The sequence below is a fragment of the Theobroma cacao genome, chromosome 4 (genome assembly GCF_000208745.1).
Source record: "Theobroma cacao cultivar B97-61/B2 chromosome 4, Criollo_cocoa_genome_V2, whole genome shotgun sequence".
NCBI classification, from domain to species: Eukaryota; Viridiplantae; Streptophyta; class Magnoliopsida; order Malvales; family Malvaceae; genus Theobroma; species Theobroma cacao.
Genome location: NC_030853.1, coordinates 23,526,363 through 23,543,661, shown reverse-complemented (window position 1 = coordinate 23,543,661; position 17,299 = coordinate 23,526,363). Strand labels below are relative to the sequence as shown.

The 17,299-nt window shown below is 34.9% G+C and overlaps 2 protein-coding genes across 3 annotated transcripts; both read left to right on the top strand.

Moving 5' to 3' along the window:
• LOC18602310 lies at window positions 9,248-11,775 on the top strand. Its single transcript, XM_018119076.1, has 7 exons — window positions 9,248-9,487; window positions 9,785-9,964; window positions 10,100-10,228; window positions 10,346-10,513; window positions 10,613-10,798; window positions 11,510-11,608; window positions 11,719-11,775. The coding sequence occupies exons 1-7, from the start codon at window positions 9,248-9,250 to the stop codon at window positions 11,773-11,775; spliced, it is 1,059 nt and encodes a 352-aa protein (XP_017974565.1).
• On the top strand, window positions 13,339-15,200 carry LOC18602311. 2 transcript variants are annotated; one of them, XM_018119333.1, is made up of 5 exons: window positions 13,339-13,576; window positions 13,827-14,209; window positions 14,299-14,487; window positions 14,627-14,751; window positions 14,854-15,200. In XM_018119333.1, the coding sequence occupies exons 2-5, from the start codon at window positions 14,054-14,056 to the stop codon at window positions 14,960-14,962; spliced, it is 579 nt and encodes a 192-aa protein (XP_017974822.1). In that variant the 5' UTR covers window positions 13,339-13,576; window positions 13,827-14,053; the 3' UTR covers window positions 14,963-15,200. The 2 variants fall into 2 exon arrangements, with proteins under 2 accessions (XP_017974822.1, XP_017974823.1); XM_018119334.1 differs by having other exon boundaries at window positions 13,824-14,209.

Below are 17,299 nucleotides of genomic sequence, written 5' to 3'. Positions count from 1 at the left end.
AAGTTGTGGAAGTCAAACTGCAATAAAAGTACGAAGTATATAAATGTGCTATTGAGCTGCAATCATCTGGAATATTATATGCGATCGGCCGATCTCCGGTCTGAAATTGTGCAAAGATATATAGTGTTTATAATTAAGTTTTCCTGATACCATTCAAGAAATTAATTAAGTCAGCAGCTTTGACATTATAATATTTAGCATTCCGAAGCAATTCACGTTCTTTGGCCATATCTGATCATAATTGACAGTAAGCCAATCATTATCTGCCAGTTCTAATTAAAGTTTATAAACTTGTGTGCCATTAATTCGGAAAGAATGGCTTTTACCAGACAATCGCATAGTACTTTTTTTTTTTCGGAAGGCATCATTTCATTGATTAAATGGAAACTGTACAATTAAGAGAAGACGTTCAAGGGCCTCGTCAAGAGAACAAAAATACCACCACAGCAGCTGCACAAAAATAGCACCCTTGGCAGATAGGTGCAGGGGAAGAGATCCCAATAAGCCAAAAAACAGGGACAAAAGCTACACAGAGGTATATCCAGAATCACAACAGAGAAACAGCTATCAAAGATCAAAAGATTGAGCAGGTTCACAAATCTCAGGGTACCTTTAAGCAAGAAGGACAGCAGAACAGATTTGTGGAATCAACCCGCTGCATTAGAGGGAAGGGAAAGAGCAGCCTGGTTTTGGTTCGAGGCTTCACCAATGATTCAGAAAAAATCATAAGGTCTAAGCACTCCCTTCTTAGCCAACGTGTCAGCCATATCGTTGGCGGAACGTGGTATGTGAGTAATGCTCCATTTATCAACTTTGGCAAGGAGGGACCAGATTTGAATAACCATTGCTCGCAATCTCCATGGCACGTCACTAGGGTCGGTAAGCCACTTGACTACATTGCGATTGTCACACTTCAGTACGAGCACGGAAGAAGAGCACCACTTGGATGCGGCATAGATGGTGGCAGCCTCTCTCACCGCAAGTAGCTCAGCAGTTGTAGAGTCCGAAACTCCAATGTCTTTAGAGAACATAGCTAGCCTATCACCAGAGTCATTATGTAGAATATCGCCAATACTTAGAGTCTCCGGAACAGCCTTTGGAGGAACCGTCAGTGTTGAATTTAAGGCACCCTTTTCTAGGCCTTGACCAGGGCGCAAAGACTTCGTTTTTCTTGATCAAGGTAGGGGTAGAACATTCGTTTGGGCATCTTGCAAGGTCCGTGACAGGAGCAAAGTGGCCAGGTCATTTCCCATGCATCCACCATGCCACTTTAATTGTCGAGAATTTAAAAATCTAATCACTATTCAGATATTGCCATTAAAGACAACATCATTCCTACACGTCCAGATGACTCAAATAGTGGCATACCACACCATTTTCCACCCCAATCCATTTTTAAAAGAAGTGGCAATATCGCATAATACTTTTTACTATTTGTTTTTTAATAACAGTGAACAAAAAACTTAAAGTAAAAAATATAAAATGAATAGAAAGGAAAAATTAAAAGGTAAAAAGAAAATACCAAAAACATTAACTAATTGAGTGTAAATAAAAAAAAGTACTTACTTTCAAAAAAATAAAAATTAATAATAAAACATCTAAAAAAAGAATTATTTAAAAAAATGTTCTGACAAGGTGCTGGCAACGGGTTGACAAGGTGCTTCTAGCGAGTAGTCCCACATCGAAGAGAAACTCTCAACGGAGAGTAAGGGTGGCTATCATAATCCTGAAGAGAGAAGTTATGAATCTCACATTAATTATGTATAAGATTGATACTGGGCATATAAGAATTCACACCATTTTTAACTTGAGAGGTGCTTTCTATGGGACAAAACCTTGAGGCCAGGGTCAAAGTGAACAATACCTCGCAGAGATTGGTGTGGACCGTAACATATGACATCACTGGTGACGGAAGAATAAAACTCGCTTTAAAAAAAAATGTTGATGACATACTAAATGACCCTGCAGACCGAAATCTTTCAATTTTGCAGTAGCTTCAAGTGCCCCTTTCTCATGGAGCCATGTGCTATATAATATAAGGGCATGAGGACTACCAACCATTTACCGGTAAGAATGATGCTGAACTACAGAACCCGAGCAGTAAGCATAAATGAAGTATTGACAAGCAATATTCCAATAAATGGTCAGAAATTGCTACTGATAAGCACATAACATGACCTACATTCCTAAGATGAATCTACACAATGTACATCCTCATAAAGGTAGATTTTCATTTCGCACCAACCCATCTAAACACAATAAAAAAGAGGCCTCCCACTTCCTTCTCAAAACAATCCCAATAAATACCAATATCATTAACATAGAATACCCCCAGCTAGCATAACCTTGTAATAAATCTGATATATAGACCATTTCCGGGATAATGTAAGTAATTCAGCTCAATCTATTCTCTAATCTTTGATTAAAAGAACAATCAATCTAACAAGAAAACAAATACACAACTTAAGATCAAAACCTCACTAAAATCAACTATGTACCAAGCCCAATTATAATGTTTATTAAAACACAACTAAAATGGGAAATCCCAACCATTTCCATCAAAATTCAAGGCTTTAACTTCTTCCCCTCATATATATATCCTGCCATTCAACCTTAAAATCCATAATAATTTTTTTTATCTTTCTAATGGTACTATAATTTTTCTAACCTCTCTTTAATAAACTATTATTTTTAATCATGCGTATTTATTTGCACATATTTTTTTATGTACTAATCCATATTAATTTATTCCTAGACAAACCACACAAAAAATTACAAAAAATACTAAAAACATAAACATATAAACCAAAAAAATTTATATTTATGATTATAAACCAAACAAAAAATATGAACATAATGAAATAGTTACTCTATGTCAATTTTTATTCTTTCATTCAAATCATGTTTCAAAAAAATTAACTATTAATAATTATACACCATTCTACAACTTGTGAATACCTTATTTGTTATGCAAGAGTAAAAATATTGCAAATCTACAAGACCATAAACCATCTTTAGTGCTTGTTTGGCCTGACTTTTTTTTTTAACTTATTTACCTTTTAAAAGCAAAAGTCAAGCTACATATAAATTTTGAGAAGCTTTTAAAAAAAAGTAACTTTTTTTTAAAAAAATAAAATTTTAAAAAAAAAAGCTTCAGAAAAAGCTCTTATGATGAGCTTTTTCTTCTATTTTTTTGAAAATACAAGAGAATTTTATTTTTGTTTCAAAAATATCTTTATCTGTTAAAAATAATTACGATATTACCTTCTAAAAAAAAATATCTTCTATGATAATTTTAACAAAAATTATAACTTATAAAAAAAAATTTACCAAACAATTTTAGTTTAATTTTAAAAATTATTATTTTTCATAAGAGTTTTATAATAACTTTTAAGTTAAAAAAAAATCAGGCCAAACAGGCTCTTAGTAGCATAACAAGAATATTAAGGTGATTCCATTCTATTCTAGCATCAAGTAACCGAATCACAAAAGGAAGGGAAAAGAAAAAAAGAAAGAAAGGGAGAGAGAAATACTCACGAGCTTCAAGAGTCAAATTCTTGAAGTCAAAATGTACTATTGAGCTGCAAATCATTTGGAATATTGCATTGCAATGGCCTGCCTGGTTACCATAACAATGATACTTGATCTCAACCATTGGTGATTTGAATTACTTAAGAAGTAGACAATGCCTGATATTGTGCAAAGATATATAGTGTTTATAATTAAGTTTTCCAGATATTATTAAAGTAATTAATTAAGTCAGCAACTTTGACATTATAATATTTAGCATTCCAAAGCAATTCATGTTCTTTGGCATTATATGATCGTAATTGACAGTAAGCCAATCATTTTGTGTCAGTTCTAATTGATTATAAAAACTTTTGTACCATTAAATCAGAAAGAATGGCTTTATTAGACAATCGCACCTGTTCATCATTAAAGGTCGCTCAAAAACATTGACCAATTGAGCTTAAATTAATAATAATAATAAAATATCTACAAAAAAGAATTTATTAAAGAAAATGCTGTGACAAGGTGCTGGCAATGGGTTGACTCATGACTTGGCGTGGGATCGATGCAAGGGCTTGAGGATTAAACTTGACCATCATTTTTTCTATTCATGATCTTAATTATTTGCGAATACAGCCAGCTTATGAATTTTGGCACTTAGTAATCATTTTTTCTTGAGTTTGAAAGGCCATATCGAGTATATCCAAGGTAAGAATCCACGCCTTTATCACTTGTTTTCATATTTATGATGAACTTTTTCCTTTTCTCTTTGCATTGCATGTAGGTACATGATCACTTCTAATGAATCTCATAGATTTAACCATCTGATGAGAAGAGTCTTAAAATGACGGCAACGGACTGCTTGGAAGCTAATTCGATGCAACAAATTCCGATTCTTAAAGGTGAAGGAGATGTGAATACCAGTGCAATTGAGAACCTCAATTTTGAACTCAATAAGCCGCCTAAGAGGATTGTGTTGGATGAAGTTGGTGCTTCTAAAAAAGTTCATCTATTCTATTTCGTCAAGTTCTGGCCCTATAAAGATCCAGAAAAAGCATAAAAAATTTCAGAGGCTGAAGACCTGATTCAGAACTTGGATCAAGAGAGTACTCGAATCCACAAGAAACTCAATATAATGAAGGTACACAATGAGATAAATTCATTTGTGATTTCTTTCTTTCTTTCTTTCTTTCTTATAGTATATCATCATGATAAAGTTTGTTTCTTTGTATCTTTTTTATTAGATAAATAAAGTTTATTAAGCACCAACTATATTGTACAAGCAAAAATAATTAAATAGGTTTAATAAGAGTTCATAAAATAGATCATATATATGTTTATCTAAGAAATTATCCAAAAGTTAGAGATAAATAAATTATAGTTTATATTGACAAATATACCAATATTGATGTAAACTTGTATATGTTGTACATTAGCGAATTACAATTTGTTACTTCATCAAACTTAACATATTTATCAAGGGATAAATATTAAATTTACTAATGACTCAATGTTTAATATCTTGGTTGTGCTAATAAACACACCTTTCAAAAAAAAAAAATCTTGGTTGTGCTGAGTTAAATTTTATGAGTGTAAGTTTATTTTGACGTAAATTTAGACAAAATTAACAAAACAGTATTTGTAAGATTACATCACCTTGGCAGTAAAAAAGTTAAAAAAAAAATAAAGAAAATGATATGTCAATAATAAATGTCACTTGTACATATTTGTTCATTGAAAAATTTTACCTCATAATTTCTATTATTTCAAAACTGATTTAAATCATATCAGTCTGACTATTTTTTCCCGTTAATTTTAATCCAAATTTGATGGAGTGCGGAGCTGTAATAATAAATTGATTTTAAAGAACTATGTGTTTTTTTTTCTCTGGGTTTCGTGGACAGGCAAAAGGTAAGAATGTTTGCTCACAACTAGACCACCTATACAATCGTTCATCAAGCATTTCATGCGGATTGGAGTGGCAAAAAATCATGTTGGATTATCTGCAAGAAGCTTTGGATAAGCTGAATTTTTCCAGAATTGCACAAAACGGAGGAGCCAGTAAGTCTATCTTCTCGACAGGACGTAATACTGATGTAACGACCGGATTTACAGAAGCGTTAGACTAGGTTGCACTTTAAAATCCACTGTATCTTTGTTCGTTTCCTTCTTTTGGGGTTTCATAGGACTACTGAAACGATTGCAGGGCTTTCAATGCTGGATGTTACATGGAGGTAGTAATTTGGCTGCAGAAAAGCCGCCCTTTTAGAGAGATAACTAGTAGCCAACTAAGGCTCAGTCATCTTGACGACCGAAGGTCAATGGTCGAGGGAATGGAGTCTAGTAGGGTCCTGTTCTCTTAACAAAATTAAATATCATAATATGTATGTATATATGTATTTTAAAATTTTAAAATTTTATCTTTATAATAATTTTTTCATTTGGTGAGACGCTTTACAATAATTAGTTAATAATTAATTTTAGTAGATTTAAAGATTAAAAATGTCCAATTTTTTTTTAAAAAATATTTTTATTTTATACTTAACACATAATTAAAGTTATTTGTGTAATTTTTACATGAATATTTTTATTTTAAGTTATTTTATATTTTTTTCAAATATTAAATTTCTAATATAACTGTTTTATAGACATTATTTTTGTCTCCCAAACGAGAAATCATAGTGCCCCCACTGCACAAGTTCGCTTCTACAAGAATATGTAAGAGATAATAATTGCAGACTCGATCATTGTCTTAGCTTAATTAATGCATGTTATTTTTAGTTAATTAAATACTGATGATGGGTTCATGACCGGCACTGCTATGGCAGATTCGGTGGAACTGTTACGGGAGTGAAGATAAGGTCAGGCATAACCAGATGCTTGAAAAGATAAAACAGATTGAAGAGAGAAAGGAGAAAGCTTTGGCTGATTCTGCTATGAAGGGCGAGATTTGGAACCCCTTGACTGTGAGAAACGCCATACAGGAGCAAATCAAAGTAAAATAGTCCTACTCCTACAATTAAAGGCTTAATCTAATAACTGTGCTTCTCTCAAGTTTATAACTAATATTATCATATTTGTCATGCATGCATGTAGCTTGTTAACAAAATATCACTGGAATTAAGACGGAAGAAACGGGACGGATGCCTGCAATTCAGCGATTATAAAGAGATCGTGAGGCTATTAACGAAGAGACATTTGTTTCAGGTAATCAGCGATGGCAAATATGGGCGCATAAGCATGCAGCCCAAAAATGCATTCTTAAAGTGAGGCAACACTCTGATGAGATGGTGCGACATTTTACACTAAATGTGCTCACATGCTTCAATTATACTTTTCCTTCCTATTATTTGATTTTCGCTTAATACAAAAAGAGAGTGCTAGGATTCAAATGAAAGATTTAATCCACCTCACCTCAATCCAATTCCTTAGCTATGCCCAACGAGTGCCCTTGTATCATGCAACATTACCTTCAAGTGCATAATTGAGCCAAAATCGGATAAAGATGTTTACTACATGAGAATATTGACTATAGCAGTGAAGATAATTGCCTTTTAAATATATAATTCGTCGTCCTGATTCCTCTCCATATGCTTCTCTGTTAATTCAGAACGGCAGGTATCACGAATATCTTTCGCTGTTAAGCAACGCTAGAGAGCTTGCTAGAAAGAAATATGTGGAAGCTCTAAGGAAACTCTCCGACGCCCAGGCAAAACTTTTAATGAAATTGATTCGATATAATTAAAGCTTAAATCTGTTTGCATTTGTTGTTTACTAACACTTTTTTCGATTTTTGGATTAGGTCAAAGAATTCATGCGTCGGTGTGGAATCACAAGTATGATGGAGCCTTCAGAACTAATTATGAGATTAGTATCAGAAGGTCACTTGATAACAGCCAATTGAGTAGGGATGGACGGAGCAGGAACTACGATCAAGAAACACTTACGTACCCTGAGGGCCTCCAACCTATCAAACAATGCACAGATATTATTGAAGCAGTAGTGAAGCAATTGCAAATACCGATGGAAATGCTCCTAGAAATAGAAGTTCTATGAAGAAGAGAGTGTTTAGGCATGAATCAACGGTGAACCAAAGGGAATCGATGAAGAAACCCCTTTCTATGTTTAACAATTATAGATCGATGATCACGTACACAAAAAAATGTAAATGATATGAATAAAGTTATGGCTTATGTAGTGCAAGATGCCGCAATTGGTTTCTTTAAATTAAATTGTTACTTTCTTAGTGCTTAATAAGGAGACTACTTTTATAATTATAATTTTTATTTACTCATTTCCAAAAAAAAAAAAAAAGAGCTCAAACACTCTAAATTTCTTTAATAATTTTACACTTCGTATATAACCGAGTTACATCTTACTGCTAAGTGTTTCATCATGATCAACTCTCCATATATATATGTATCTTCATTGGTTTGAGGACCAAGTGCTTGGAATATTTTGGTTAATGGGCTTGTATATATTTATCTTCATTGGCTTGAGGACCAAGTGCTTGGAATATTTTGGTTAATGGGCTTGGCAATTTTCCTAATCCGTCCACTTGACTCCTGTTTGGATAGGCCGATTTCCTTCCCCTTGCTTGATGAGCCAGCTTGAAGTTCGTCCAAATATCGAGAACGTCTCTGACTAACCACCATCCACTGCCCTTACTCTGCTTGTTCTTTGGATTCAGAACCAGTAGTCAATTAACTTCCATAATCCATTATAACTTCTTTATCCTTGTCCCATGAGGCTTATTTCTCTCATCTCGTTTCTCTGCTGGTTATTTCAATGAATTCTGTCCAACACAACCACACTTGAAACATTGGCACTGCAACTGTTTTGCAATGAATTGGTGGGACATGTTTTCTAATTCCGATATCAGATTAATTAAGGTTAACTTGAACGTTCAGTTCAATGATAGATATATATTTTCTTTATTTAACAATTAGATTCGAACTTTTTTGAAAATAAAAAATGTAATGATTTATATTTTAATTCTTATATTCAAATGTGAATGTGATAAGAATACTTACAGAAGCATTACCTTTCTTTTTTCTTCTTTCGAAAGAAAATGCAAGCATATTACTTTTGCTCCTCCCATTAGTCAACTCAATAAAAATCACGGAAGTGATAAAATATTTTAAAGAAAAAATGGATAAAAGAAGAACGTAAGGAGGTGCTGGCAATCAGTTGACTAGTGACTTGGCGTGGGGTGCAAGGGCTTGGGGCTTAAACTGGAACGCATTCTTCTATTCAGCTTATTTATTTGTACCTGCCAATCATTTTCCTGCGTTCGAAAGGCCATCTCAACTGTATCCAAGGTAAGCATCCATGCCTGTTTTTAAGACATTATAACACCTTATTTCATATTTATATACATTTTTTTTCTCTTTTGGCATTTTTAAGCATCTCTCTATAGATAATATTCGAATTGGCTGATCATTAAATTGATCTCGAAAATTGTACATGGATGTAGGTTCTTTTGTGCACTGAACCGAAGCTTTGTTCTGTATAAATGATATTTGTTTTCGTTTCTTTTTCTTTTATGCATTTGTTTTCTTATTTTTTTTCTCAGCTCATTAATTTAAAGAGTCCACACTCCACAGTTTCAATTTTCATTGTTTATATTGGTCGAGCCTTCTTGTTTCCTAATTTCAGAAAGAAAATGTTTCATAATTATACAATTTAATGTTCAGCAGCTGATTGTATTATTGTATCAAAATATTGGCAGAAAATCATGGCAACGGACTGCTTGGAAGCTAATTCGATGCAGCAAATTCCGGTTTTTAAAGATGAAGCAGACGTAATGTCAAGTGCAATCGAGAAGCTTGATTTACAACTCAAAAAGCCTAAAAAGGTTCATCGATTCTATTTTGTCAAGTTCTGGCCCTATAAAGACTCTTTAGAGGATGAAAGGCTGATTGAAAAAATGGATCAAGATATAATTCGAATCAACGAGAGATACAAGATATTAAGGGTATGAACTCATCATGAGATCCTCAGTTTTGGTTTGCCATTTATTTCTTATGTTGCATATTATGATCTAGATAATATTGTTTTATTTTTAAGTTTCTCTTTCTCTGATAATAGTGATCATAACGTATGTTAAGCACCAACTAGATTGCATAAAGCAGACGTTTTCTAAACATACTTTCTGTGTTCAATAACAAAAGCAATAGCTAAACAGAATTTTAAACGACTTACAATTAAGGAAAAGTAAGGAGCAGTGACTAATAAATTAATGTTAAAGAATTATTCTGTTCTGTCTGGACAGCAAAAACAGATAGCTGGTTGGTCTCAACGACAGAAACTATTGAATCGTCCACGTGGCATTATGGGCGGAATGGAGTGGCAAAAAATGATGTTGGAACATCTGCAAGCAGCTTTGGATAGGCTGAATTTTGGGAAGGGAGGAGCCAATAAGTCCTCCTTCTCCAAAGAACAAAATACTCATGTAAGGATATATACTATTACTACTAAATTAAGTTAATACTCCGATTATTTGCTTTTCGTTTTGCTTTTTTTTTTTTGAACGGGGGAGGGGGGGTGTTGGTTTGACTCTCATATAGGACTACTGAAATGGTTGCAGGGCTTCAAACGCAGGATGCTACATGGAAGTAGTAATATGGCTACAGAAAGGCAAATCTTGAAAGAGATAGCTAGAAGCCAACAGAGACTCAATGATTTCATTGACCCTAGGCCATTATTACAAGAATATGTAAGATAACCGCTGGAGACTCAGTGATCTTAGCTTACATCATCGTCTTCTTTAATTTTGCTGGTGTCGTTTTTAATTAATTAATTGCTGATGGGTTCGTTGGGACTCCTGTGGCAGATTTGGTGGTATAGTTACGGGAATATAGATAAAGCGAGGTATATACAGATGGTTGAAAAGATGAAACAAATTGAAGAGAGAAAGGAGAAAGCTGTGGGAGATGCCATTGCCAAGGGTGAGCCTTGGAACCCCTTGAGCGCGAAAAGGGCCATACAGGAGCAAATCAAAGTAAAAACAGTCCTATTTAAAGCTTTATTAATCCATCAACTTTGCTTCTCTCTGAAGTATAATAATATTAATATTATCATATTTGCCATAAATATGTAGCTTGTGAACAAAATATCAATGGAGTTAAGACGGGAGAGTTCTGAAGTGATGCCGGAGATTGTGCGTATCGAGAAGGATCTTAAGGCTATTGAAAAAGAGGCACGCCTTTTAATACAGCAGCAAAGGGAACTACGCCAGCGAAAGGTTGAAGCCCAAGAACGCATTCTTAATTTGAGGCAACAGATGGTACCATATTTTTCCATTAAATTTTCTCAATTGCTTGAATTATATTTTTCCATCTTACTGTTAGTATGGAAACAGAGCACTAATTAGTCTCGAATGCAACATCTCTCTTTTCAACTCACCTCAACACAATACCTTAGCTAAGCCCAGCGTTTTGATAAGGATTAATTTTATTAGCCAGGATGCAATGCTGATATTTTCGCTTTTGATTATTATTTTTTGTTGTAAAACATAAAAATTAAATAAATACTTAAAAATAACAAAAAAAAAGTATTAACTAAATTTAAGAATATTCTTTCTAAGACCAACAATCACAACTCCCAAGGTGTTTTTTTTGGGATAATTAAATATTTATTCATTATCCAAAGAATTAGGGAGAGTCCTGCAACAAAAACACAATGTTGGCAGTCACAGTAACTAACTAGTTAAGATGTAATGATAAAATTAAAACAATCCCAAGTTACCTCTCCTAGTGCATAATTAGTGAGCCGATATCCGATGAGCAAGAGTGCTTCCTAGTCATAAATCTGGATGTTTTCTACATGGGACCCCTTATTTGAGCTAAATCAAGCATTGTGCAATATTTAGAGCAAATTCAGATCGACGTGGTTAAATTTAGTACTATCTGCCACCCCCCATTTGGTTTTAGTTGACTTCTAAATAGTATATTAATTTGTCCTAACATTTCCTCTTTATCCTTCTCTATAAGGTCAGAATGACAGGTATCACGAATATCTTTCCCTGTTGAGCGATGCCAGAGAGCTTGCTAGAAAGAAAGATGTTGGAGCTTTAAGGAAACTTTCCCAAGGCCAGGTTTGTTGAAGCAAAATTGTATTCGTAAATTTGATTTGAGTAAGCTTAAATATCTGCCCTTTGGAATCCATTTGTCTTTTTGGTAACATTGATTTCAAATTTTGAATTAGGTCAAGAAATTCATGTCCAAGTGGAAAACTAGCAAAACCTTGTTATTTGTTGAATAAGTGCAGGAAAATAGGCATGAATAAGTGGAGGAACAGAGACAATTATGTTTGTGTATAAACTTGATTTGACTTTGTTTGGTGGCAATCATTCTTTTCTCATTTATCGGGTATAATAGTCAGTATTTGCTATTTGTTGAATATTCTGTGTTCAATAATGTCAGGTATACATACACTTTGACTTTTGTTATTGTTATTGTGGATAACTTTTACTTTATTTGCAAGGAAGCATCCCCGTCAATATTATCGAAACAAAATTAGAAAATGAGGACACCGAAATTGGCAATTTTTAAATGCAGAAATAGCAACATTAAGAAGGAGTTTTTTTTAAAAAAAAAGTGGATTTTATTAGCCATGATATGCCATTGTGAGCCTCAAGCTAAGATTTGCCAGAGACTCCCATTGGCATAAAGACCGGTCTGGCAAAACCTGTTCAAACAAGGATCCAACTGCCCACGTAATTTGCAGTAGTCCCAGAATGATCAGCAACCAAAAGCCAAGAAACTCAAACCTGCCTAAACACATGAACTGGCAACAGAAGTCAAATACACTCATCAGCCTAAAACTAAATTCCTAAGGATAATAATGCAAAATAACCAAAATCAAAGCCAAAGCGTCCGAGCGGATAAGAATCATGCAAAGCAAGGAACTCAAGATCCCTTGATGCCTTTTGATCGTCGAAGAAAGGTCCTAGTCCGCAGCAATGAGAAAAACAGCAGCATGGCACTCTCTAGCAGAAGGCAGCAAAACCAGCACAAGAAACAAACCCAAACACCTCATTGCATAGCTTGAGTAGCCATGTGCACCCAAAGAAGGACCAGCAAACATTCAGCGGAGCAGCACCATCCACCCTTACCAAACCCGACAACAGAATAATGGCCAGGCAAACTCTCGGCCAGCAGAGACCGCCATCAATCCAGACCAAAACATACATCAACCTGCAACATACCCCCTGCAAAACAATGCCCCCCCTCCCTAACAAAAGTCCATCCTGTGATCAAAGCCCCCCCAGCACCCCTCCCCAACATAACCTCCCACAACCCCAACCAATACACCCAAGAACGAGCAGAACAAGTCCCCTTTGGCAAGGCCCACCATCACAAAAAATGACCCTCTGGGAAACACATAGAACCCCCACTCCAAAGAAAGACTCCCCTCTCTCGGTGAAAGCCTCCCCCTCTACACGTCAGATCCACTCCCAGAAGCCAAATCGAGCATCCTAAAACTCCCATCACCTCCCAACCTTCAAGATGTACCCTCAAATCAGCGCAGCAAACATCAGGAAAGGAGAGGGAAGTTGAGATGGATGAAAACCCCTTACCCCCTCCCTTTTCCCCCTAGGAGCTCTCTTAAAAACACAGCCCCCACCACTGGAAGGGAAATTGGCATCCCCTAAAGTCAGGATTATGAAGCCATCCTATCCATAACACTTAGAAAAATATGCTTTAAAGTTTATTTATTAATTTTCTCATTTTTTTATCATTCCCCTCTTCTTCTTCTTTTGTTTGTTTCTTTTTCTCCTTTCTTTTTCTTTTTTCTCTTCTTCTTCTTCTTCTCTTTTTTTCTTTTTTTTTATTGACTATATTTTAATTATCCGACCAATAAGTTTAATGTATCAATTCTCGCTTTTAATATCGCAGAGGTTTGACTGGCGTGGAGCGGGGTGCAAGGAGAGCAGCTCCAACTGGACCACATTTTTATATTTTATGCTTTTATAAACAGCCTATTTAATTGAATTTGCATTTTGCATTCATCGTCTTCTACTATTGGCTTCTCTGGGGGCGCTCTTTTGAGTTCATTCAAGGTATCAATGTTTTGCCCTTGCAAACATATATATATATATACATATACATATATATATATATATATATGTATATGTATATATATATACATATACATATATATATATGTATATGTATATATATATATGTGTATGTATGTATGTATATGTATATGTATGTATGTATGTATGTATGTATATGTATATGTATGTATGTATGTATGCTTGTATCCACTGATCATATTTATGCTCTTCCTTTTACAAACAAAAGCAGAGCCGGTACTCCAAAACAGTAAAGAAAAAATTGCAGATTGCAAATGGTAATTGCGTTCATGGTGGTAATTGTTGTATGGGTTAGAGGAAGAAAAAGCATGGCTACGGACACCAATTTGGCGGAAAGTCGGGCAGTACCTGAAGGTGAAGGGGACGCCCATTGCAATGGTAACTTGTGGCAGGAGCAGGAGCTAGAACTTGGAGGTCCTGATTCTTTAAGTGCAGATCATGTCTCGATCTCCAAGAAAACTCAAATTCTACTTCGTCAAGGTTTGGCCTTATCAAGATACGTCTGGAAAATTCAAAATTCAACAGGCTGAGAAGCTGATTGAAAAACTTAATCAACAGATAATTCCCATACGTGATGAATACTACAAAATACAGGTACACAATAAGAACCTTGCTTTGAATCTTTATTACTTTTTTTTAAGATTATCTTTATTAATTCCATTGATTTATCCGCGTAATTGTAGAATGCTCGTTCAGAATTAAATCATCTAAGAATTCGCGAGTCGCACTTCCTTAACGCAGTATATTGGAAAGAAACCAAACTGGATAGATTAAAAGCAGCTCTAGACAAGCTGAATTTTGCCAAAACTGCTGCATATAAAAGAGGAAGCACCAGTTCCAGCACTTCATCATCAGGAGAATGTGATTTTCATGTAAGGAGACAAGTGTTAGATTAATTGAGTATCCTCAATATTTATCCTAGCACTATTTTTTGCTTTGTAATTAATTTTGTTTTTCTTTCTTCTCGTTTTGGGGTTTCCTTGGATGATCTGTGGAAATTAATGGATTCAGAGTGTAGGTCACTGGATGCTACATGGATGCAGCAATTTGGCAACAGAAAAGAAACTCTTAAAACAGATCCCTGGAATCCAACATGATAAGATCGATTCAAGTATTCTAGTGGCGTCAATAAATATGTATGTAAGGTTAAACTTTGGGGACTTGCTTAGTTATATATAGTAGTCTCGATTATCTTATTCCCTTTACTTACCGGTTTTATGGGAGTTTTGATGAGGCAGACTCACTGGTTGTATGCACGAACGCAAGTCAGCAATTGTGAAACAACAATGTCGAAGATTAAAGCAAATGGTAGCAGAAATAAGTGCTGTCAATGCTTGCAGAAATTGAAGATGCTACTTGTAAATAGCAGAGAAATAAAAGAAAAAATGCAGCGTTTGATGTGCAGCTGAAGAAGGAAAAGAAATAAGTGAGAAACGCAACGTTTTGATTGCCAACAAAAGAAGACCGTTAATTATATAGCCGTTAATCATTTTTAATTCTTGTTAGTCAGTTAACAGTGCAATTAGTTATGTTTTTTTGTCCTTTTCTTGTTGTCAGTGTAGATGCTATATATAGACACTACCTCTGTAAGTTTTCCTCTGACAGAATGAAACATTTTCCCAAAAATATTCTCTGTAAAACCTCATCTTTCATCATGGAATCAGAGCAGCCCTAAGGCTTGCAGAAATTGATTTGGGAATATTCACAGAGTTGATAGCAGAACCTACTTGGATCAATTTTTCATTCTCACATCATCAATTCTATTTCTTGATTTTTTCAATAAGTTGATTCATCTTCTCAGCTTGTTTAATCTTTCATTACTCTGTGAATCATGTCAGACTCATTTAAATCGAGACCTCAAGTGTCTCAAACCTCAACCGATTCAAGATCAACACTATCACCTATAACAAATCCCTAGTCACCCTACTACCTACACCACACTGATCATCCTGGATCAGTTGTTATCAACCCTAAGCTTACCACAAGTAACTACTTGGCTTGGAGTCAATCTTTCTTGTTAGCCTTATCAATCAGAAACAAAGTAGGATTCATCAATGGTTCAATCCCAAAACCAGAGGTTACAGACCCTATTTATCCATCTTGGACTCGTTGTAATAATTTGTTAGTTGCTTGGCTTCTGGACTCCATTACACAACCTATTGCCTCAACAGTATTTTACATGGAGTCAGCAATGGAAATCTAGAATGCACTTAAGCAAAACTTTGCTTAGCCTGATGACACCAGGGCTTGTAATTTACAATACACCATAGGTAGCATAACACAGTGGAATAGATCAGTTGATGCTTACTTTGTAAAGCTTAAAGGAATTTAGGAAGAGTTGAGAAGCTTCGGACCCCTACCACATTGTCAATGTGGTAAATGTAATGCTGATTGTTTCAAGAAATTTTCTGACCAGTACTAGAAGGACATGGCCTTCATATTTCTCAATGGTTTAAATGATTTTTACTCAGCCATCAGATCACAAATCATCATGTTAGATCCCATTCCAACTCTGGACAAGGTATATAGCCTTGTGTTAAAAGAAGAGAGAGAAATTTGATGCTGCAAACACATCCTACCCAGGAATCATCAGCTATGCAAACAGCTAGTGATGTCAAGAATAAGGCAAGGAAAGATCTACTTTGCTCACACTGTGGAAAGAAAAGGCACAGTAAGGAGAAGTGTTATAGATTGGTTTGGTTTTCAGAGGATTTTAAACTCACCAAAGGGAAAACCAATTCCAAAAAGGGGAAGACAGTTGTGAACAATGTGGCATATGAACATTCTACAAGAACACAGTCTGATCAAGAGGATGAAGCAGCGAGTACAGGATCCATGTCTCAGATATCTATCATTAAGTAGCAATTCAGCAAGCTAATGGAGCTCTTAAATGAGAATGTGATTACTTGCAATGATGGTAAGATTTCCACAGCTCCAAACAACAACCAGAGTAAACCATCCCTGATCAATTCTGCCTTTGCAGGTATAGTATCAAATCACCCTTATTTTAATATCCCAAATAATATGCCATATTGTTTCAAATATATTAGTAACCTCATGATTAAGCAAGATAGTTGGATCATAGACTCCGGTGCTTCTAACCACATTTGTCACTCTTTAGACAGATTTATACTAGCTCAACCAATTAGTAACCATTATGTTCATTTGCCTAACAATGGTAAAGCTCTTGTCACTCATATAGGGACTGTCAGATTATCATCTTTATTAGTGCTTAAGAATGTTCTTTGTGTTCTTAGTTTTAACTTCAATCTTATATCAGTAGGAGAATTAACAAAATCAATAAAGTCATGTCTGTTTTTCACTGATTCATATTGTGTTGTTTAGGACCTGCCATCATGGACTGTGATTGAGGTTGCTAGATTGTCTTCAGGGCTTTATCTGATGCAGGATAAACAAGTTGAACAAGACTTGTTTCAATTTTCTTTTCAAAACTATGTCAAGAACTTTTCTACTTTTTCTGTCAGTTCCTCTAAGTCAAAATATAAAGGCTTTGATCTTTGGCACTATTGATTGGGGCATGCCCCAATAGAAAGAATTAATGTATTGCAAAAAAAATTTTCAAAAATCAATTGTTCAAATGACTTATTGTGTGAAATCTGTCCAATGGCAAAGCAAAAAGGCTTTCATTTCCAGTGCATATTCATAACTCAAAAACAACTTTTG

What these genes read in the sequence shown, in the direction of transcription:
- LOC18602310 (XM_018119076.1), top strand. Translation starts at nt 9,248, where the DNA reads ATGGCAACGGACTGCTTGGAAGCTAATTCGATGCAGCAAATTCCGGTT. An exon ending in CCATACAGGAGCAAATCAAA is followed by an intron (nt 10,514 to 10,612) that starts GTAAAAACAGTC and finishes ATAAATATGTAG; the next exon opens with CTTGTGAACAAAATATCAAT. An exon ending in TTAATTTGAGGCAACAGATG is followed by an intron (nt 10,799 to 11,509) that starts GTACCATATTTT and finishes CTATAAGGTCAG; the next exon opens with AATGACAGGTATCACGAATA.
- LOC18602311 (XM_018119333.1), top strand. Translation starts at nt 14,054, where the DNA reads ATGTCTCGATCTCCAAGAAAACTCAAATTCTACTTCGTCAAGGTTTGG. An exon ending in ATGAATACTACAAAATACAG is followed by an intron (nt 14,210 to 14,298) that starts GTACACAATAAG and finishes GCGTAATTGTAG; the next exon opens with AATGCTCGTTCAGAATTAAA. An exon ending in CTAGTGGCGTCAATAAATAT is followed by an intron (nt 14,752 to 14,853) that starts GTATGTAAGGTT and finishes TTGATGAGGCAG; the next exon opens with ACTCACTGGTTGTATGCACG.